This window comes from Etheostoma cragini, chromosome 9 (genome assembly GCF_013103735.1).
Source record: "Etheostoma cragini isolate CJK2018 chromosome 9, CSU_Ecrag_1.0, whole genome shotgun sequence".
Classification (NCBI taxonomy): domain Eukaryota; kingdom Metazoa; phylum Chordata; class Actinopteri; order Perciformes; family Percidae; genus Etheostoma; species Etheostoma cragini.
In genome coordinates, this window is record NC_048415.1 from 3,108,159 (window position 1) to 3,130,446 (window position 22,288).

General features: G+C 39.5%; 1 protein-coding gene across 2 annotated transcripts; it reads right to left on the bottom strand.

The window, feature by feature from the left end:
- Nucleotides 1-980: 980 nt before the first annotated feature.
- rgs8 (regulator of G protein signaling 8) lies at nt 981-22,125 on the bottom strand. Of its 2 annotated transcripts, none has more exons than XM_034882390.1 (5): nt 21,903-22,125; nt 9,002-9,112; nt 8,000-8,061; nt 2,744-2,910; nt 981-1,474 (listed from the first exon to the last, which is right to left on the bottom strand). In XM_034882390.1, the coding sequence occupies exons 2-5, from the start codon at nt 9,100-9,102 to the stop codon at nt 1,280-1,282; spliced, it is 525 nt and encodes a 174-aa protein (XP_034738281.1). In that variant the 5' UTR covers nt 9,103-9,112; nt 21,903-22,125; the 3' UTR covers nt 981-1,279. The 2 variants fall into 2 exon arrangements, with proteins under 2 accessions (XP_034738281.1, XP_034738282.1); XM_034882391.1 differs by having other exon boundaries at nt 9,002-9,115; nt 21,903-22,124.
- Nucleotides 22,126-22,288: the final 163 nt, after the last annotated feature.

Here is a 22,288-nt window from a genome sequence, read left to right on the forward strand (position 1 = left end):
CATACATGCTAAAATTTACAATACACAGGAAATTGTATCTATATCAATATGTAAGTGCAATCCACTTTGGCACAGTTTCAGATGTTAAAGGGATATGTCACCAATTAGCATTAAAGTGTCCATGTTATTTTTGGACACTACAGTTGGTAGAGCGGGCGCCCATCTACAGTATGCAAAGATACTCCTCGATGCCGGGGTTTTCTCTCTCTCTCTCTCTCTCTCTCTCTCTCCTTAAGTTGTGTATATATTAGGGCTGTAACGATATGGAAAATGAAACAAAAATCGCAACACTTAGTTCCACCAACCTGTATTGCAGTGGGAGAAGGCAGAATCGCAACACACCCTGAGACTAAGTCAGAGTTGTGCTAGCTAGCTAAATTGCCATTAGATTAGTTATCCATCTAGCTACACAGTTAATGTTACTGATGAATTTGTGGGTAAGCTAGCCCAGAGTTGTTAACCGTGGTCAAAACAATCATACTAAAAGTTAAATGAGCGTGTTGGACTGTGTCGAAATCTTACGTCACCCACAAAGAATTCCGTTAATATTAGCTACTTGTCAACCAGCCCCCGTACAGTAGGCATCAAAGCACTTTTCCTGTTCACTCCCCCTACATGTTGGGAGGATAATTGTTACCAATATTCTTATGTCTCATTCCAACGAGTTAATGAATCACTGAAACAATTTTGGAAACATCTTTCAAGGTGCAATAGAATCTTAGTGTTGGATCGATCAACATTGAAATCAATATCAATATCAATAAATAAGGTATCTGTTGTATGACTTTGTTGCAAACTGGGATGTAATCAATGAAAAAACAATATATCATGTGGCAGAAAAAATGTATTATGTATTACCCCACGAAAAAAAAAAAAGAATCAAGGTTTGTATCAAATCGTGGGAAAAAAATCATTAACCGAATCAAACCAAAGTTTGGTGTATCGTTATAGCCCTAGTATACAGTGATACATATTGTTATCGATGTAGTAATTCTTTATTGTGACAACATTTTCCAAACATATCGCCCAGTCCTGAGAAGAGTTAAAACAATTAGCTTATTCTCATCAAATCTTCTCTATACTTTACAGTGCAGTCCACCAAGACACGTCTTTTCTACAGGGATTGCATGCATGGAGCTGGTGTAGACAAAAGGAAACAGTCAAGCATGTCGCGCCATCCTTGCAGAGTCACAGTATTCAGAGATGATGTCAAAGGATTACTCAGGGATTTACAGTGTAGGTCCAGTTTGGTGTCGGCTGTGGTCTTCATCAAATTCAGTCAAACAGACCTCCGCTGGCCTTGTTCTTGCGCCCTTTTGACTATGTCCTCGTACATCTTGGACCTGAGGAATCGTGGGTACGAGTCTTTCTCCATGAGGCCGAAGACTTTAGCTTGGACTTCATTGAGGCTAGTTGGGGATGGATCCTCGAGGCTCTGCTTGGTCTTTTCCCTGGTGCGGTAGTCAATATTTACCTGCCAGGATAAGGAAAGCATAAACATTGTTTATAGGGGAAGGTTGCATTAATATGTATGTATTAAATAATATCATGGCATTTGTTCTGCATGCTCCACCTGACCATGAGTGTTTCATAGCCTGTACCTTTTAGTTTGGGCTCGAAAATGTTTACCAAACCTAAACCATACCAATTTGGGAAGGCAATGACAAATAACCTATGGTGAGGTTTATTTCAGGTGATGTTGCAGTGTCAGTAAACTAAAACAGGAAATGAGAACAACGAACAAGCTGGGGGTGGGTTCATTACATTAGCCAAGTAACTGATGGATTGGATTTCATAAAAAAGTGACATTGGATTTTTTTGGGAGCATCTAACCCTAACAAGCGTATGTCACAAGCACATTAAGGTAAATTTGTCACCCTTCTAGAGAATGAATTATGTCTTTCGGTGTTTGGTGTTTTTTGCCCACAATGTCTCCTTCCAAGCAACTTGGCAATGGTTAGGTTTAGGGTTAAGGTTAGGGTTAGCTGTCTGGAAGGTGGCGTTGGAGCCAAAAAACACCATCAAGCATGTATTTCTCAGTAAATAAACATGGTCTTAAACCTTGATCTGAAACTTCTCTAAAATGGACAGTGTTTACAGTCACAGACAAGCAGGCAACAGAGTCCCAGATACACCCTTTGGGAGGCTCAGGTATACACTCGGCGTTCCGCGGACAGCTCTAGACACCATGGTGTTCTGTGCATTGTCGTGGACACATGCAGCCACTTTACTGGAACTGCTTGAGCGTCCATCTGCCAGGTGTCAGCTGTGTGTCTGCCTGTCTTACTCTGTGTGTAGGACGACCAATTACATCCAGAAGGAGTTTTTGGCCAGGTTCACAGGAAACAACCGAATAAACAAAAGCTGAGAAGACGTTCTACTGCAAGTCTGTCTGAGTAGATTTGCATAGACTCAATACGGTCTGCCCCAACTAATCAAAAGCACTTTGATTTTTAAGCTGTGAATCTATGTAGGACCCAACATGTGCTTAAAACAAAAGTTCTCACTCAGTGATAAAGTGAAGTTCCGCATTTTAAATACCAAGCAAGATAAAAGGCAAACCTAAGACTTGATTAAATCAGAATACACAGTTTGTTGATCAGGGAAAAATAGAAACTTCAGTGGAACAGGAAAGAGGATATTAGGATTAGATGGGACTAGAACTGTTAGGTAATTCAATTTCTTCTACACATCTCTTGATTGATCATGACAGCACATACACATAAACTTCAGTCACACACACCTCTCTGGGCGCCTGAATATCAATGAACTCTTGAAAGATTTTGTTTGCTTTTGATACAAGCTTGGTTGAGCTTTTGATTTTTTTGTACTCCTCGCAGGCCATCCAAAACTCGATATTCTCGTCACTGAACTCCGTCTTGAGATATGTCCGAAAGGCAGCCAGGCCAACTGGAAAGGACAAATGAATCAGATGGTAAGTGGAGGAGGTAAAACCAACAAAAAACACTTCACAGACATGATTGATATTCCAGCGTAGCACCTATTCCTGTAAGGCAGGATGCTGGATGTTTTTCTATTTCAACAGAGTATCTTGATCATGTGATAATACCCTTCACCCTGTGTTGATATTTCCCCCCTTGAGTACGCACTCTTGTTCCCAGAAGCAGCAAACAGCTCTCATGAATAGAACACAAACAAATCAGAACAAAATACTCCCACAAAGATATTTCTTTGCCGTCTTCAGTCAAGATAAGTGATCAATTATTGTCCCCCCCCCCCCCGATAACACAAAGTGAGGGCATGTTTTTCTGTGGGCCTGTGTCACGTTGACATGTTATTTCCATGCTTCTCATTTCTGCTGTTTACCTAATAAAGCCGGGCATGAGCAGTGGGGATGGTCAATCTGTGCATATTCAACAATATTTCTCACAAAGAAACAAACACGCACACACTTTGGGCACAGGGCAACACACAAACACAATCACACACTGGGCTTTTGTTTGAATAAGTCCCCAAGTAACCGTGGTAACACAAAAGGAAAGAAGACTTTGAAGGCAGTGGTATACTTGAACCTTTTAGAAAGGTAAATTTCTGTCTTCCACAAATTTATATTACCTCATTTTATATTTTTGTTAAAACTTTTCCCCAATATTTTGACAATTGTATGTCTTAGATTCTCATTAAGTTTGGTTGTACTTGTAATTTATTTCTATACAAATTTACCAAGAGGGGAATTTAGAGGGAGTCTGAGACCCAATATTTAGAGTGACATGACTGCTTTTGTATTTGTTGCATATTAACAGGAAATATCAACCTGAAAATTAAGTGCAAACATCTCTACATTAGTTGTGAAATTCATTGCAGAAAAATTTAGAGAAGGGGCAGATTACAGGCCAAGGGTTCCAAAGTATCCTATGCATTGGCACCCAAAATAAAGCATGTTTACCACAGAAAACCTTCTCAACTTCAATTTACTTTTAATCACGGAGATCCATTTATATGGAATGCTTGGCCATCAGAGTTTTTAAATCTAACACCTGTAGAATTTAAGAAAACTGCATGTCTGTCATCGGTTTCCCTATTGAACGTCTTTGTAAACAACCCATGTAATTGCTAATATTCTTTGACCTTATGATGTTTCTTCTGTGTTGATTTGACATTGTGTGTAATTTTAGTTTTTGGCTTTTTTCCTCTCTCTTTAGTATTTTAGTTTCTTTTTATTTGAATTGGATTAAGCATTGGAGAGTACCCAAATTAAGCACCTCTAATGTGTTTTGCATCTTTCCATCACATCTTTTGATTAGTTGTGTATGTGTAACCCAATACAATTAGAAGATTTTTAAAAAGAGCACAGCCACAGTTCTGTTAGCCTGGATACTCTAACTCAGTGCAGCAGGGGACCTTGATGAACTGACAGCAGGTTCCCCTGACTGACTCAAGCTTAAATACATCAGAGCAATTAGGATCAGCTGGGAGCAAAACAGACAATGCACGGCAGCTGGGGCTGAAACAATCAGTGGAGACCCACGCGGCACTCTGGAACCAATCCAAGGTATTATTCAAAAATATAATGTGGTTGGGCTTTGAGCACTCCTGTGCTAAGTTTTATAAATGTTAACATTTTTATAAGTTGTCCCTCTCGCTAACAACCTCATTAAAAGGACAAACTGTTTCCCTGATAAAATGAGCTTGAAAAGCAAACCACTGCTGTTTGTCAACCTCACACATTGGCCCAATCCCAAAGTCCGGACTCAAGGACTCACAGACTTTGGTGCGCGTTCTCGCGAAATTCGTAAGTGCGTAGGGTTTTCCCAATGTCAAATTTCAAAGAGTTTGAGTTCACGCGTACCGAGCCCTTTCCGTGAGCCTGCATCGATGCAGACTTCCCCAAAGGGAACAACCCACAGTTCAAAGCATTGTGACGTTTACCGAGGAGACCATAGGGAAATTGGGACATTACAAAGATAACCAACAGTGCGACACACGAGCATGGACAGGAACAGACCTGTTGTCAAGCCGATAAACGTTATTTGGATCAAGCGTCTGTCTCCCGGGCCTTGGTCGTGTGGAAAGCAACAAACTTAAAATGAAAATACCCAAACCAGCAAGTGTCAGCACGATCTTTGTGATTAAACGTCGCCAAGGTAATGTGATCTTGTGAAGTGCTGTCCCAATCGCATTTGTACCCATCTGAGCCCATGTGTCCTCACACACTCACTCACTTAGCACCTGAGATCAATGAAGTCTGTGAGTCTTTAGTCCTCTCTCCTCAGGGCTCACTTCTGGATTGGGCACATGTTCTTGTGCTAACAAGACACATAACAGGCACAGGTCTGGCCCCCAGCAAACATGTAATCAGTTTTACACACTGGAGAATGACGCTAGATTGCATTCAGGTCTAATTGTAATATATTTTCCCGCCTTTTAAATGAAATTAAAGTGAATGCAATATCCTCTGAAGGAACATTCAGTACTGTGTCCCTGTTGCTTTGATATTACTTGCAATGAACGTGTGTGTGTGTGTGTGTGTGTGTGCGTTTGTGTGTGTCCATGTACATGTTGTAGTTGACCTCTCTAATGCTTGGTCAATTGAAACCGGAAACACAGCTGTATCACACTTCCTCTGCCCGGGGAGGGCTCTATTGTTGGATTTCTAACTAACTTTATGTCTTCCATGGATGAAATAAGCGCTCCATTAGGTATGTGTCAGCCAAAAGGTGTTATGTCACAACCTCAATCTGTAGAAAACAGATCATTTTCATGTAAGTGCAAGGTGTTTACAGATTTCTTTCAGTCTAGGTTGGATGAAAAATACTTTTTTTTGTCTTTTCTGCTTAAGTCACTTAATACCCCCAGGTGTCAGTAAAACAGTTCCACAGAAAATACAGAGTTTGGGCCGTCAGAAATAACAGAGACATTAATTAAAAGAAATTTGAATTAACAGGGAACGAGGGAGAAGCATGGACTTCGCAGTCACATCTCTAACGTTGGTGATTATGTCACTTCTAAAATCTAATAATCATTGATTATTTGAAAAAAACTTGCAGCGATTGGTTCTGTGGAGAAACAATTAGAAATCCTGGAAAGAGCCTTGTGGAGTTTTAATTTTTATTACTCAATTTAAAAAAAAAACTATTTTGATAATTGATTTATAATTGAATGAATTCATCAAACAAAGACAATAAACATCCGCTAGCTCCAGCTTACTGTTGTTACTGTTTTTTATGGTAAATTTCATATCTTTAAAGCTATAGTGCGTAGTTTCTGTCTCCCCCATGAGAAATTCTAAGTAATGATGACAAGACTTGGCGCGTCCACATGATACAGCCTTCCGTGATTGCGCACAAGCACCCGCCCCTCCTGCACGCAATTTCAAACAGCCAAGAAGGACAAAGAGGATTAACTTAACATGATGGGGCAGTAGAGGTAATTATCGTCACTCGACTTCCTGCACGGGAAAGTCACCGGACGCCACAATCTTCTGAACATGTAAGAAACATAACAAAGACAGGGAGAGTTGTGTGGAGCTGTCTTAATTAGCTTTGTTATTTGGCAATGACTTGAATGTATTGGACGTTTATTACTATCACAAAGTTACAGTAAATTTCGGTTTTGTAATGTGGATTAGACAAAGCATTTTATTAACTATTTTCTGACATTCCATAGCCAAAATAAAAAATAAATAAAATAAGCGTGTTGATGTATTGATAATGAAAATAATAGTTGGTTGCGTCCCTAGCTGAACGTGTTTCGTCTTCCTCACACATGTGCTAGTTGTCTGCCCTACCTTTAGCAAGCACGTTACCACCACCAACCTTCGATCATGGGATAGCGATGCATGCATGCACTTTGTGGTTGCATTGGAACCTTTTGCATTCAGCAGTAAGGTGTGTAGTGTCAACTACGTGCTTGATGCACTTACATGTGTTCATACTAAAACCATGGTATTAACGGAATTAACCCAAACAAAACGGGCAACTCCTCAAATCTCCTCTATAGGGTACCCTTTAAACCCTAAACACTGTGACTTTATCTACCAGTTCTCAACAGAATCTGGGCCCGACTTCAAATTTGTCTAATCATCATCATCATCATCATCATCATCATACATGTCATGTAGCGGGTGCTTTTATGCAAAGCAAGTTACAACTGCTATATATCAGGGGTTGCACACCTTTGGAGTAACCAGTGGTTAAATGTATTGTTCAGGGACACATTGGTTGGAATCAAACCCAGATCTCCCACCCCAAATGCATGTGTCATATCAACTGCGCCACCCCTTCCCTTTTTGAATCTGGCCCCTGACAAATAACTCATATTACAAAAATAGACAAACTAACCTAAACTAGCCTACCCGCTTTTAAAATAATTTAAACTGAATTTGAAATAAAAAATCAGAAGTAAGTAAATATAAAGAATAATGAAATATGCATAACTCTTATAACCTTGGTGTGGAATTAGTGTTTTTGTTGAATTGAATAAAGTGTATGTGCCGTTTAATTTGTCAGCTCAGTGAATGCAATTTTGTTGATTCTACGTCACATAGCTTGTCAGCGGTTAGAAAATAAACACACGGTTTGTTTGTTCGGATGGATTTGTGTGAGTGAGTCTGTGCCAGTGTGTGTTTGGTCCATGGGGAAGGTCACAGACAAGTATGTGACTCATGTGGAAAGGAGTCCTCACAACACAGAAATGAAGGAATTACACAAGATGGGCTTGAAGCAACCCCGTCTCACACCAGTTCGTGAAATGGTCACATTATTTTGATTTGATAATTTGTGTACGTGTCATGATTTTCTTGATTATTACATGTACATGTAACAATTTTTCGAACGTGACCAATTCACAAACTGCCATAACGCTGGGCTGCTCCGGGGGTTGCAAAAACTGGTAAATGAAAATGGACTACTAGTGAATCAAATGAACAAGATAGGACTTTTGTCTGTAAAGGTACATTACAGTGGCTTTTATTTTCTTAATCCTGCTTAACGTGACTTGTGCAATGGGGACTGTTAAAAAGTAGAAAATGGTCACTTACATTTGTGAGAGAGGAGATGATGAAACGATTCTGACCATCGGACAACCTCATCCGTTGATACTCTGACGCAGAGAGAGACAAAGGAAACTGCCTCAGTAAGATGCTAACCACCAGCAGATTTCATGTATTTTTAAAACAAGATGGTACTGGATGTATTATTGAAAGGTATTCAGTTTGACGTATGATTTATTTTCTGCTCACAGCAGACAGTGGATTCAGGCCGTAAAGTAATTTACAGAATGTTGATACAAAGGAAGATAAGGCATAGAAGAACAACAGCTGACCCTTCTTGCACAATTTAATGCTCTGATGGGATAACACACACTATTGGAAATTCCAGGGATACATTAACATCATTGTACCACACTACCTTTCAGAGTGTGTCTAGGCCATTCATGAAACAGATTATTGTGAACAGAAAAGCTCAATGACAACATAAAAAACTTAAAAAATGACACAGGTGTCTCTGTAAACTTCGTTTTTGAAAAAACACATTTTCTTGGAATTGTTTCAAACGTCATGAGGCTTTGATTTACTATCTGAAAATTATACATGGCATAACTTTGAAATTCTTGCAAATGAAGGCATTAATAAGCCTAATGACTGACCTCATTTGTACACAGTGTTGTGCTTAAAATATCATATTGATTATGGCATTGCAGCTTAAGTTTAAACAAATTATATCATACTGAGAGAATGTTTCTCAATTGGCATAGCAATGGTTCATTGTCAAGGCAAGAGAAAAAACAACTCTTGAAATGTTAATCTAATGCATGTTGTTGCCATGTTAGCTGACAGGAGTGCAAAACATTGCATTGGAAATCCCATTAAAATACTAAAGTCTATTAAAAAACAGCTCCTTCTAGAGTTTAAACATTTCCAAAGTAATTTCATAAAATGTTAAAAGCCATGTGTTGTGTCCAGAGAATCATATACAAAAAGAAGCTCGGGTTTAAATTTGTTAAACATGTTGTCATCTCACAAAAGTAGGCACAGACTTACTTCAGACACCTGGCGGTGGTTTCATGAGCAGGAGGGAGAAACTCGGAGAAGTCGCTGTAGGAGTCCGATTTGTTGGACAGGCAGCCTAGTCTGGTCTTCATGGTACTGATCCTGCTGGGAAAACATATAATACTTACTAATATAATACTTTTCTTCTTGCTGTATATCTCCTCATCAGTGTAAACCATTTGGGAAAGAAAACATACATTCCATGCAATTTACGCAGATTCACACGTGGGTGCTGTACGGCTGCAACAATCTGCAGTGCAAGGATGTGCTTGTTGCTACAAAAATGGTCTTTTGTTTTATTCCACTGAAAAGCAGGGTTATGATCGGTAAGTCAAAAAAAAAAAAACAGCTTCAAACATATAGCTATGAAAAGTGCAACCCAAACACAGTTGGTAAGCAAACATGGTCAGTCAATTTGCATAATAATTATTGATAATAATTGAAGGGGCTAATAATGCAGTGCTTTTATTTGACATATCACGTACAACTTAGACATGCATTTTAACTATAAGCTCAGCACACTCACACATCAAAAACACTGCCACCACATTTTGACTGTTGCTAAGGTGGCTGATCGTATGTTTTGTCTTCATGCAGTTGGGCCGCCCCTTTAGCTTTTTAGACTATGTATAAGTTGTTACATGTTGTTGCGAGACATGATGAATAAATAATTATTTAAGAAGAAGATAGAGAGAGACAAGGCCAACTGATTGGACTGGATGTAGACAACAGGTGCAACTCCATATTCAAAAAGCTGACTCAGTTTGGCTCTGCCTCATTCATGAGGGAGCCTCAAACATCGGTGATACTGTCTCCTAATTCACATCATGATACGGTTTGAGTAGTGTGAGTGTAGTTTGCAGAGTTTAAGAATATGTCTTGAGCAACAATTCATGGCTGCCACTGAATTGTCCGGACACTGAGATATGGAGGCAACACTGTCTCTAATAATCTCTCAAACTTTCTCCCGCTGGCATTGACTCAAAATATGCTTTTAGCTCTGTGTTTTATTTCTATAGATGTCGTAGATTCTCCAATCACAGTTATCACTGTGCTAGGACACTGTCCTTTCTTTAGTTGTTCAGGCTGTTTCTTGAACGATTCATACATATAGCTATTAAAAGTAAAGCACTGTTATTAATATGAAATCCATGTATTTTTTGCTGTATGAACCACACTGGCTGCTGATGTATAAGAGCAGTCTTGAAAGAAAGCAAATGGTTTTCTACCCTGGGAGCGGAGTTCGCGTCCTGGGGTGAACAGAAGATCTTTACCCGGGAAACGTATGTTCATGTACGTGGAGTGTTTTGATTCGAACCGCAATCTTTTTTTCTAAACTTAACTGTTGCCGTTGTATGATGCTTATTTTCTGAAGGCTATATTGAACTGTAAAGCCCGCTCTAAACAACGGGTAGCTTACAGTGCTCTGCAGCTAAAAGTCAGCTTTTGTTGGATAAACTGCTCTTAAATATGCTCAATCAAAGACTAACACTTTTGTGTAAAAGAATGTCTATTTCACAGGAAACATTAATGCAAACCTTTGGACGGAAAGACTTAATACATTCAGGTAAAATCCTCCAAGCTTCACTCTTAAATGTAAGGGGCTATGGCAGAAAATTGGGGACGATACTATGACTAAATGAATGAATGAATGAATGGCTAATTCCGGATAACCCAGGTGCTGGACAGGAGGCTCCGAGTGATTACCTGACCTCAGATTCAGGAGGAGAAATTCAGATTATGTCCTAACATTTAGGAGTCAAATAAGTCAAATAAGCATTTTCCCCAACATGTCAAAGTATTCCTTTTAATAGAGAATTGAGTTTATCTATTTGTCAAAACAAAAAAAAAGGAGCCAGGCACAGCAGGCTTTATTCATGTTCTGCCTTAATACGAGAACCCTACAACCAGAACATGTCCATTTACTTTGTAGCAATGCTACATTAGCATGTTGCTTGGCTTTTACATATATAACCATTTTATAACCATTTTTTAATCAGGCATTAATAGAAAGATCTCTTTTGAGAGACCAGAGAGGAAGAAAAACAAATGTAGCTAGACAAAACAAAATGACAAATGCACTCAACAAACGTAACCAGATAAACAAAAAAACATGAGATACAAAGAACAAATATACAGACATAACAAGCCCATACAGTATCAGTGACAGCCACTAATGCCACTGATTAATAACTGTGATAATTATCCTGTCCTAAAGACACTAACATTCTTCATTCCAATGTAAGAAACCCATTTTTTTTAATCTCTGTGACAGGTCTGTTGTGTATAAGTCTGCGGAGTTATCTAATGACAATGATGACAATGACAAGTCCAACTAAGACAACTTGTATTTGTTCTTTTCACGCATCCATCCTTTCATTTATAGTATTTGTCCCTTCACACGTAAGTATTCCCCTTGAGCATCTCTTGAATGGTATCAGTGCAGCAGTAGAGCTGGAGCAGTGGATTGTTTTGATGCTTGGACCTTGAATTGGGAACATTGCATGAAATGTAGCGTTCATTAGCCACCCAGAAGCCATTTGCTGGAAATAATGGACTGTATCCACCACACGAATGCCAAGGCTCACTTCATGTTCTTGAACCACCTCTGACAGTTGGTTTTTTGATTTTGTTCAGTGTGTGGGTGTGTGTGTGTGTGTGTGTGCGCGTGAGAGAGTGAGAAACAACATGTGCATTTGTGTTTCGGTTGGACTAATATTTCTGATATTGCCTTTAAATGAACATTGGATGGCAGTCTGCTTTCATCAGAGAGGTAAATACATAAGTTTTTGCATATAGAACTTCGGGTTAAAATCAGCCATGAGTGAGAGAGAGAGAGGTAATGGTTAACATGCTCTTTCAGGTTGCCACTAAGAAGGAAGTAAAACACTGACGTTTTTATGGCTTGTTTCAGAAGCACTGTAGACATGAAGCTGTCTGCCCCAGAAACCCCAGTGTGATGTATCAGATGTTACGAAAAAGATGCACTGGAATGGAGCGTAGTTTTTGTATCATCTGTGTGAGTCATAATCTCATGCTGCACTTCATTTGGTAATGTATAGTTATTTTTCAGAGAAGCTTGAGAACATAATGAGCAGAGATGTTTCAGTTGTGTAGCAGACTATGTTTAGACCATGAATTTAAATTTGAGCTCTATGGATTTAAGATTTCTCTATAGACTTGTGGAGGGTTATAAAAGAGCGTTATTAGGATGACTTTCTCTGACAACGCCAGAATGCCCCCTCTACCACTTAAACTAATACTAACACAGGATACATTGCTTTATACAAAATTAAATTTAGGGTTGAAATACACACCAAAGGTCATTGAATCATAAAGTTCTGATGGGTTCTTCCTCTGAAGAGCATGTGCTCATTAATGCATTTTGGGCGAGACAGACAGATTTTTAGTTGGAGACAGCATTGTTAAAAACAAACCATCTCACCAAAATCGTGTTAGGGTTAGGGGGGGGTTAGGGTTCTGTTCTGGAGCGTTAGCTCTTATCACACGATCTTCCCAAAGAAAGACAAAAACATTTTTTTTGGCCTTTTACTGTTAAAAACTGGGCAACTTCATCAGCTAAAGACGATTGGTCAAAAGCTCCAGAGAAGAAACTGATTGGACGTCGTGGTAAGATTTGAAGTGAAGGATTTTTCATTTATCTTCTTTTAATGCCTTTTATGTCTTACTTAAATCACTGAACTTGGTGATAGCTTCATCTCAGTCAGATTCCACAACTGATTTATGCTTTTTAGGCTCTTCGTTCTTTCAAATTGTGCCATTTTGTAGGCAACCCCATTCATGGATTGGATAGTTAGATAGTGATAATTAGATGGTGATAATAAGTCAAACTTAGAGGTCATTTCATGCAGATAGTGTCGCACCAGCACATTGTCAGACTGCAAATAGTGCTTTGTTTTTTCATGTAAACACATTTGGCCCTGAATCCTAATGTGGTAGGAATTCAAATATTAAATATTGGCCAATTGGACAGCAGATGTCCTGCATTAATATTGGAAGTAGAAACCAGCCTTCAACAATGTACTCTGCTCAAATTTGTATGTTTGTCAGCATGTACCTTTCTCAGCAGAAAAAGGTCATCAAGTGAAGTTGATGAGAAGAGATGTGGATATATTGATAATTCTATTTGGTGTGTCCCAAACTGTGTATAAAATGATACTGTAGCATACCTGTCCCTTCCCCTGTTAAACCCTTGTTATCGTCTCTCTTGACACATCTCTATGTCTATGAGCTGCATTCTTCATCTGCAGTATGGTGCAGACACGTGCTGCCACTGAGCTATTTATAAAAATGCCTGACAAATCCATGTAGTCAGGAGGAAGCAGTGCATGTTCTATTCAGCCATGCATCAAGGCCGGCTCCTGGAGGAAAGAGGCTAAAAACGGCAACAGCCCTCTGATGTCTCAGCTATACACAAGTACGCTGCATGAATCTAAAAATAAAACATCCGCTTTACCTCCCATGTCTGTGATGTCTGTTGGAGTTGTGGCGTTGAAAAGTAAAAATCTAGATCATGGAATTTGTGTGTGATGGTGTGTGTGTGTGAGAACATCTTCTTTGATGTCACCTAACTTGGTGCAATGCAGATTTTTTAGATTTTCCTCCCTTTCCTTATTTCTGGATTCTGACAGAATACACCCAGCGGTTCTATCGCTATTGGCTGACATGCTGCAAAGTGATGAAACATGGTTTGTATGACAATAAAAGATTAGATTAATCAACACAAAGACAATACAAGTGATAACGTTGGGTTAGCTAGGTAGATTAACTTCTGTATGCATTAATAGACGTATGCTCTGCTATACTGTACACAGAATGATAACATATGCATGAATGCTCAAGTGCACACAATGTGCCATGACGTTAATGTTGACGTTAAAGGTAGTAGCATGTTTACTACTAACTAACACAAACTAAAATCCCACCAGCCAAAAAAATAGAAAATAAGAATAACATAAAAAACGTAGAGACATTAGAGTGGTATTAATCCTGACAGTGGTATTATTCTTGTCATCTAAATTACATATTTCTCAGAATGTCAAACTATTCCTTTGGGTTTCACTGTCAAACTGTTCAAAAAGGTTTGTGAGTCTTCTTTCTAATGTATCCATTCACATCCTTGACAATATCGCTGGACCTGTCCTGCTCTCGCACTGCCTCACGTTAGTAGCTGTCACCATCCATTCCTTAACTGTAATTCATGAAGTCATTCATTAATTCATTCACTCACTGTCAGCCTCTCTGCCCGCTCCATTTTTTTCACACACATTAAAACAGAAGCATGCGCTTGTCTTAGCTCGGCAGAACCACTGAGCTATGTCGGGTGCTTTGCTTCTAATGTCTAATGTACGCGCAGGCCTTGTGCTGATGTATTTCAATACAAAATTTGGTGTTAATAGTGCTGCTCCTCAAAAGTAACGTGATGGCTGAAGAAGTAGCGGCCAAACTGCTCATGCAAATGCTACTACATCATCAAGTTCCTCAGGGCTAAGCGGGGCATTTTAAAAATGTTGGCATTTGCAGGGAAATCACAGAACGTGCAATACAAAACCCATCATGTATTTCCTCTGGTATCTTTGAGTAGTTCAGTGCTACAGTTCCCTCGCATGCCAGACCTTCCTCCACAGCGCTGGTAAAGAGGGTCTGACTAGTCCACACCGCATTCTGGGATGAGAGAAAAACGTGCTCTGGTTTATTGGCACTTCTTTAAACCAATCTCAATTGTCATGGGTGGCGCTAAAGGTCGTACGGATGGAGGGAAGTAATATGTTTTGTTGGAACATTACATTAAAAAGTTGTTTTAGTCGTGCAACAAAAACTCAGATTGGACAGATAGTCTAGCTAGCTGTCTGGATTTACCCTGGAAGAGATCTGAGGAGTAGTTAACCATAGTCCTAGTCACAAATACACCAGAGTTTAGAATGTCAACACAAAGAAAGCGGAAGGGGACGAAGAGGACACACAACGGAATTCCCGGCTGCAACGGAGCAATATAGACTTGTGCTGCATTAAATAGAAGGTTGAGTTTGATGTTTAACTTCCAAAGTACATGAAGTCATCCATCTGTCAGTGTCTATTCATTCCTGGAGACAGTTTGCGCTGTTTTCAGGTTAATAAAGAGGCAATGTGACTCAGATGACACGTTATGGAGGGTGACTCAACATCATTTCCTTCTTGGCAAGTCCTTTTCCTCTCTGCTGCCAAGTGGTCAGATTTGGGACTTGAATAATTTGATTCACAAGAGTATAACTGTGGTCTTGCACTTGTGGGTTTGTATGTGTGTATATCTGTGTGCACACACTGCCCTGAAAGCAGAAGCCCGACTGCCAGCATAAGTATGTGTCAGTCCATCTGATGTGTTTCCACCAATAAGAAACCAAAGAAGGAGGAATCACGGCTGATCTTGGGTTTATTTCTGTCTTTGCAGATGTTTATTTTGTGCGACTGTGCTCAGGTAGGTTTCAGGACGTGACTATGTACAACACACTATGCCCAGAGGAGCTACTAGCTGTGACTCTGATCCAGAAACGCATGCAGCTACGAACACCACTGCTTCTCGCTGACTCGTCTTCTTGTGCCCATGTGTTGCTTGGAAAGCATACAAGGCACATACAGATATAGTTGACGTTGGTAAAAGTGGTAATGATCAGTCTTTTTTGAGAGATTAACAGTAGATCAATTTAAAGGATTTTTGTGTGGCCATGTGTATTTTTGCTTTGCCAGAGGACACGGCTGTTTACAGTAAACAGAGTTGTGTTGTGTCAAGGCCAGCTCAGAAAATGCCTCTGGGAATACACAGGGTACAAAAAAAAAAGCATTTCCTATTCACAAACTGATAAAAAACTGATGTTTATGCAATCTAATCAAAAATTATAATAGTAGTTATAATAAGTAGAATTTTTTGTCAAAATTGGTATAATTATTTTTATGTACATTTGAGGCATAATTTTAATACCTCCGCCAGTGAGGCTATTTTCGGTTTAGTTTGTCCGTCAGTTTGCTTGTTTGTCAACAGGGTTGTAGAAAAACTACTGACTAAATATTCATTAAAAACTTGGTGGAAGTGTGTAGCATGAGCCACGGAAGAATGCCTTGTATTTTGGAGTCCATCCAAATCCCAGGACAGATACACAAATTACTTATCAAGAGTGTTAACATTACAAAGCGGGCGTTTGTGCTGCATTCATGTGGTATTGGAAAAATCTGAAGAATTCCTACTGCATGAACTGTGAGATAGGACCTGCATTGGCTCTAAGTTCCCTTCTAATTCATGTAATTGTTCTTTAATCTTTGTACAACAGTTTCACATATCAGTTTAAATAACAGTGCTTTAAACTGAATCATTGATTATCTTTTTGACATTTAATATTAATGTTTGAGTTGTCACGGCCGATGGCCTACAGGGTACTTCATGCATTAATACACACGTGTCATACATAGCCACATCTGTAAGTAATAATCACAAGTACAGCTGGTCTTACATTGTTGGAGAACCTCACCTACGTGGCAAAATCAGTAGAATTACCAACACATTCTCACTCCCTTCAGGTCAGGTGCCTTTGTTGTTTTTATTGATGCTAAAGGAGACCTTTATTGTCATATAACACGTGCTTGGTCGTCTCCTATAGCGTCATATAACATGTGCTTGGTCGTCTCCTATAGCGTCATATAACACGTGCTTGGTCGGGACTGTTAGCGTCCCTTTTGACTCCGTTAGGTTAAGGTGGGATTACGGTTCCCAGACATGAGGGTCGGTTAAAAAAGAAAGGCAGACGGATATGCAAACAGGCGATTAGTGTGTCCTCAAAGCGTGTCTGCGTAAAGTGATTCCTCAAACAAAATATAATTTTGAGGAAATTAAGCAAATGGCAAACAAAATAAAAAAATACTGACAGTTTGAAATGTTTGCTATAGAGGTATTTTAAAATCAGATTTTTGTAACTCAGACCTAAGCTCTACTATTTTTGTTGTCATGTAGTATTTATTAGTTTTGTAATACTCCAAAAACGATGCTTTATTTTGAAAAAAAACTAGGAATAACACACAGTAACATGCTCTTGTTCTGCCTAGGAAAGCACAACTTCATGGGGATTCTAATATTATGTCCACCTACAATAACACAATGTCCATGATGTGGACAGGTTAAAAGAAAACAAGTAGAAAGTAGAACATTAAACTTTGGACTAGTCTATCGTATTCTACATTGTGCATCATGTTCCTGAGCACATTGCTCACTTCAACATTCTAATAGGTAAACCTGGGATAAAGCTGCCCAGGGGCTTTTCAGCACCGTGCTGATACTATTTTCATCACTTTTCTACTCAGAAAGGTACGCTCATGTACGGTAAGATTAAAGTCGCTCCCCCGCCACACAGGCCTTCCATTATCTATTCATTTCGTATCAAATAAATCTGTGTCCAGTTCACAAGCTTTAGCAGCTTATAATTTAATCTCCTAAAGAATAGAATTGCACTTCAAGCCTTACAGGGGACATGGGATCTCTGCTGCTTTTTTGGCAACCTGAAAAAAGGTTTCCCATCTGTTCTACAAATATTACTGTGTTCACTATTTTATCCTCTTTCCAATGCTCATTCGGATTACTCTCCCGCACGCAGGTGTTGTGCTGTTGCTACTTTTTTTATTTTAGACTAGCTGACAACTGAAAATCATGTAAAAGCTTTTCATAAACATTGCTACAACTTTTATCTTAGCATTGTAAGTCGCCTAACATAAAGTAGTATCCAACACATAATGCACGTGTTTTTTTTTGCATTGTGGATTTTGAAATGAAATAAATTCTTTTTGTTGTATTGACAATATAAAGGCAGATTAAATGAGTGGCCCAACAGGCAAGAGAGAAGTACCTTAGGCGTTGGAGGTATCTGTAAAAATGTAAATGAAACGCTATTGAGATGGTCAGCTATTTTTCTTCTTTCATCAATCTATACTTCAATTTTCAATTATACTTCAGCAAATGTCAGCAAGTGTCATTGTTTAAAACTTCACAAAAAAGTAAAATTGAACTACAACTGAATACATCAGTGCAGTTAATAATTACTGCAAAGAGTGAAAGTAATACTTGACCAAATCATATTAGTAAATCCTTTTATTTTACTCTGTAGGGGTTATATATGCCTGTTTTATTTTTTCCATATACAAGAGTAGAAATAAATGAAGTAACCTGGTCTCACGGCAGTTTGTGAAATGGTCACGTTATTTTGATTTATTGATTCGTCAACAGGGACACAAATTTCTTGTTTGTTTCATTCGTCTGTTGTCGCCGTTTCATTTCCACGTTGTTGCGTCCCCCAGAGACTGCGGCTCGTGTCCTGGCGGCCGTTGTTGTCCCCCGGAGCAGGCTGCTGCAACCCAGTATCATGGCAGTTTGCAAAATGATCACGTTCCCATTTCGTTCTAACCAACCACAAAATGAACAAGAACATCGTGTCCCTGTTGACGAATCAATAGATCAAAATAACGTGACCATTTCACAAGCTGCCGTGAGACCGGGGTGTTTGACACAGAGCTATGTCAGATTGGCTCAAGTGAATCTGCACGTCACTGGCAGGAAAGGACTAGTAAGGGCACATGCATGCCAGGGGTGTTCAGAATGATAAGGGCGCACCCCCAACTGGCTCCTGGAGAACATTTTCCTCGCTGATAAAATTAGAGCTTGTCATCTACTGTAGGCTATATCTGAACTTGGTGGGATGTGAGTGGACTGACAGAGCTTTTAGTCCTGCTGAATTCCTTGTGTGAGGATAAGGAGAGTACGAAATAACTGTTTGGCCGATATAACAAGATATTTGGCCGTGGCTATAATTTAATTCAATTTTATTTATAGCATCAAGTCATAATAAGAGTTATCTTGAGGCACTTTGCAGATAGAGTAGGTCCAAATAATTTACAAGGACCCAACAGTTCTAGCACAGTCTTATAGTTCAACTATCCTCATCCATTGCGGTCTGAAGTAGAAATGCACATGCAAACCTTCGATTTTTAAAGGTGCTCTAAGCTAAGTCACATGTTTTTTACACTACATTTTTACACACAGTTACATACAGCAAACATCTCCTCACTACCCACTAGCTGCTATTGTATCTGCTTTTATATGTTTACCTGTTTTTAACTGGTCTTTAATGTTATTTTCTCATACTGCAATGTAACTTTTATGTTTGTAATTTTATTTTGACAGTTTTTAGCTGCTCTTTAATGTTTAATTTCTTGGAATGCACTAACTTTATATAAAGCACTTTGGTTTTCCCAGTTACTATATGTGTGTGCTATGCAAATAAAGCTGCCTTGCCTTGCCTAATGTTACATCAAAGAATACAAGTGGAGTTATATAAGGGTACAGAAGGTCTGGATGAAATATCTTGATTATGTGAGTGACTGAAGAAATGCAAAATGGCTACCATGTGTTTATCCACAATCTGGATATTGCGATGGATTAGCACATCCAACCAGGCACAATCCCCCCCACGTGTACAAACCCTGTGATGCAGGTGTACAGTACTCATGTTCTTTTTTTTTAATCTGGACATGTGCTTTGGTCCTTTCAGCTTTAAATGCTCAATGACTGAGCACATGTCTCGATTGCTCATCCATTTGTTCCAGTTATTTATTTTACTGTGTAGATACTGAGAGCATTTCTCTTGAGTGGGATTGGAAACTGTGTTGTCATGCACGTAGCAAGCACACACTGACTTGTACAGTCAAGCTATAGTAGTGCACTTGCTTGATTTACCACATGTGGTGACATTTTACAACCACATTGTATCACTTTACCTCTACTGGTCTAACCCTGCAGATATGTTCAAATATGTTTTAATCATGTAAGTTTTTATCATATAAACATATGAGTGTGTCTGAAAATGTCTGCAAACCACTCACTGCCTACACAACGTATTCATATTGAACACATATGATCTGCAAATGTTTACTGTATGTATATTTTATTTCTTTACCTAAAATATCTGTTGCTGCTAACTTGTGCTAATCAACGTTATATTGTTTGTTTGGGGAAAATCAAATTTTTGTAAATTAATTACAATAAATGAATTTAACAACACATTGGGGGGAAAAAAAAGGTTATTTGCTGTCTTGCAAGAGTTGACATGCCGTTGTTAGGGTTTGACGAGTGACCATGCTGACCAGGGATTTTTAGCTGAATGCGTCCCTGGTGAATCGTAGTAACTCACAAATATCGCTGACGTAGAACATAAACATAGATGAGTATGCATTTAAATTGGTAAATGTAAAATTAAAGGTTTTTACAGGGTCACTTACATGTTTTTTCAACAGCTGCCACCACGACAAGCAACCACAACACATTTGGCTAAGAGACACCACTAACACTCATTGAACCGAAACGCTGACATGGCTGCTGCAAAATATGCAAATTAGACAATGAAGCAACTATAAGAATGTTTCTAGTAAAGCAGTTTTATGAACAAATCAGTACAGATTCCTTAATTTTCCTTAAACTTAGGAAGTGACCAGTAGGAGCTGGGGATGGATGGGTAGGGGGAGATTCTTTATTCAAACAAACCCAGTAGAAATGAAAGTGAACAAGTTCATTTTTTCGGGACTGAGAACTTGGTTCAAAACTTTGAACGTCAAAGAGCTAGCTCTTTTGAAGTGTGAACTTGCACAACACTAGTATAGTACATAAGAAGAGATGTTGCCTAGCTTAGGTAGCTTAGCACAAAGACTGGAAACAGGCTAGCCAGGCCCTGGCCAAACGTAACAAAATCATCCAACCAGAACCCTAAATGCTCACTTATTAACATTTTATGATATGCATCACATGTATTATCATTGTCAATGACATACAAAAGGTAAGGTAAGTAGGAGTAAAAGGTTTCAAGGAGTTGGATACACCTCACCCTGTTCCTGGGGTGGCACTTGTGTGGGCTTCAAAGCCAAATCCATTAATAGCTTTGAGTGACATTTACTGGGCTGAAAAGCCATCAGAGCGTTCAGCTTCTAGGGAGGGAAGGTGGGGGGTGGGAACTGATTTCCAATAGTGCTAACAGGAAATGGTACAGAAAGCATATCCTTTACACAGAATGAGGACGTAGACCCTGCACCCCTAGACTGGGTAAACCGCGCCCACTCTGCCCGTGATTTGATTTTTCACGTTTCCCTCTCCTGCTTCAGTTCACAATTTTGCGAGAACCAATCACAAACTGGCCTATTTACCTGCCGTGCTTCTTGTTTACATTCAACATAGCGGCCACCGAAGCGCAGCCACCCGTTGATGCCGCTATTACTGCTACATCACCCAATTGTTGATCTTATTGGTTGAAGGACTAATTGCGTATAGAGTCATTTAAACTATACCCGATGGTCACGCCTCTTGTGCAGAGGAAATACAGAGCACACTCTCCAGACTTATGCTCAATCTTAAAGCTTAAAATATTGAGCTTGGTCTGGTGATAGCCGGACTACTGCACCCCATCACCCACACAGGAATCATAGCGGAAAGGGATGTCAGGGAAGCCAGCAAGGACAGGAGGAGCCAACTTCAGTGACAAAAATCTGCTTCAATGTACATATTGGCATGTGCAATTTGCTTGGACATGCAGCCACACAATGTGCACAATCACCCATACCATTTGCTGGATAATAAGTAATAAAAGAACACTTATTTCTCTCCTGCAATAGTTTGAATCAACGTTAGCCACACAGATTTCACATCACTTCATTGACAGTTTTCACTGATGTAACAACAAGCCTACATTAACAACGGCAGATAATAATCAGCCCCAATTGGGAAGACAAAGACCCCCATAATGCCTAGAGCTCTGTATTCACAGCAGAATTACGTAACACTTTGTCATACAATAAATAAATGTGGATCCTTTACCTTGAGTCTGCTGTGTGCGAGAGATGCTACACTCGTTCTCCCCTTCTTATTTAGCACTGCTTATCCCCAATGTGTGTTTTGGCAGAAAGCAGCCTCCGTCTAGCTGTATTTGTATGAATCTGTACCGCTCGGAACTGAAGATATCTAGTGTTTTTGATACCAGAGTGGGAGCTACACGCGGCATGCTCATTGGTGTGAAATCGTGGTGGGGGGGAGAGCAGCTGAGACAGAGGGAGAGGCAGAGGGGGTGGAATCAGAGAGAGACGAAGAGGGAAGAGAGCTTTGTTTGCACAGGGGAATCTCCAAGGACAACCCAAGCACATCTGTGAAGGGGCAAAGTGCTGTTGGAAACGTAAATGTGTAGTGCAGGAGGGCAGCTGTCGAAG

What these genes read in the sequence shown, in the direction of transcription:
- rgs8 (XM_034882390.1), bottom strand. Translation starts at nt 9,102, where the DNA reads ATGAAGACCAGACTAGGCTGCCTGTCCAACAAATCGGACTCCTACAGC. An exon ending in ACCACCGCCAGGTGTCTGAA is followed by an intron (nt 8,062 to 9,001) that starts GTAAGTCTGTGC and finishes TCTCTGCGTCAG; the next exon opens with AGTATCAACGGATGAGGTTG. An exon ending in TCATCTCCTCTCTCACAAAT is followed by an intron (nt 2,911 to 7,999) that starts GTAAGTGACCAT and finishes TGTCCTTTCCAG; the next exon opens with TTGGCCTGGCTGCCTTTCGG.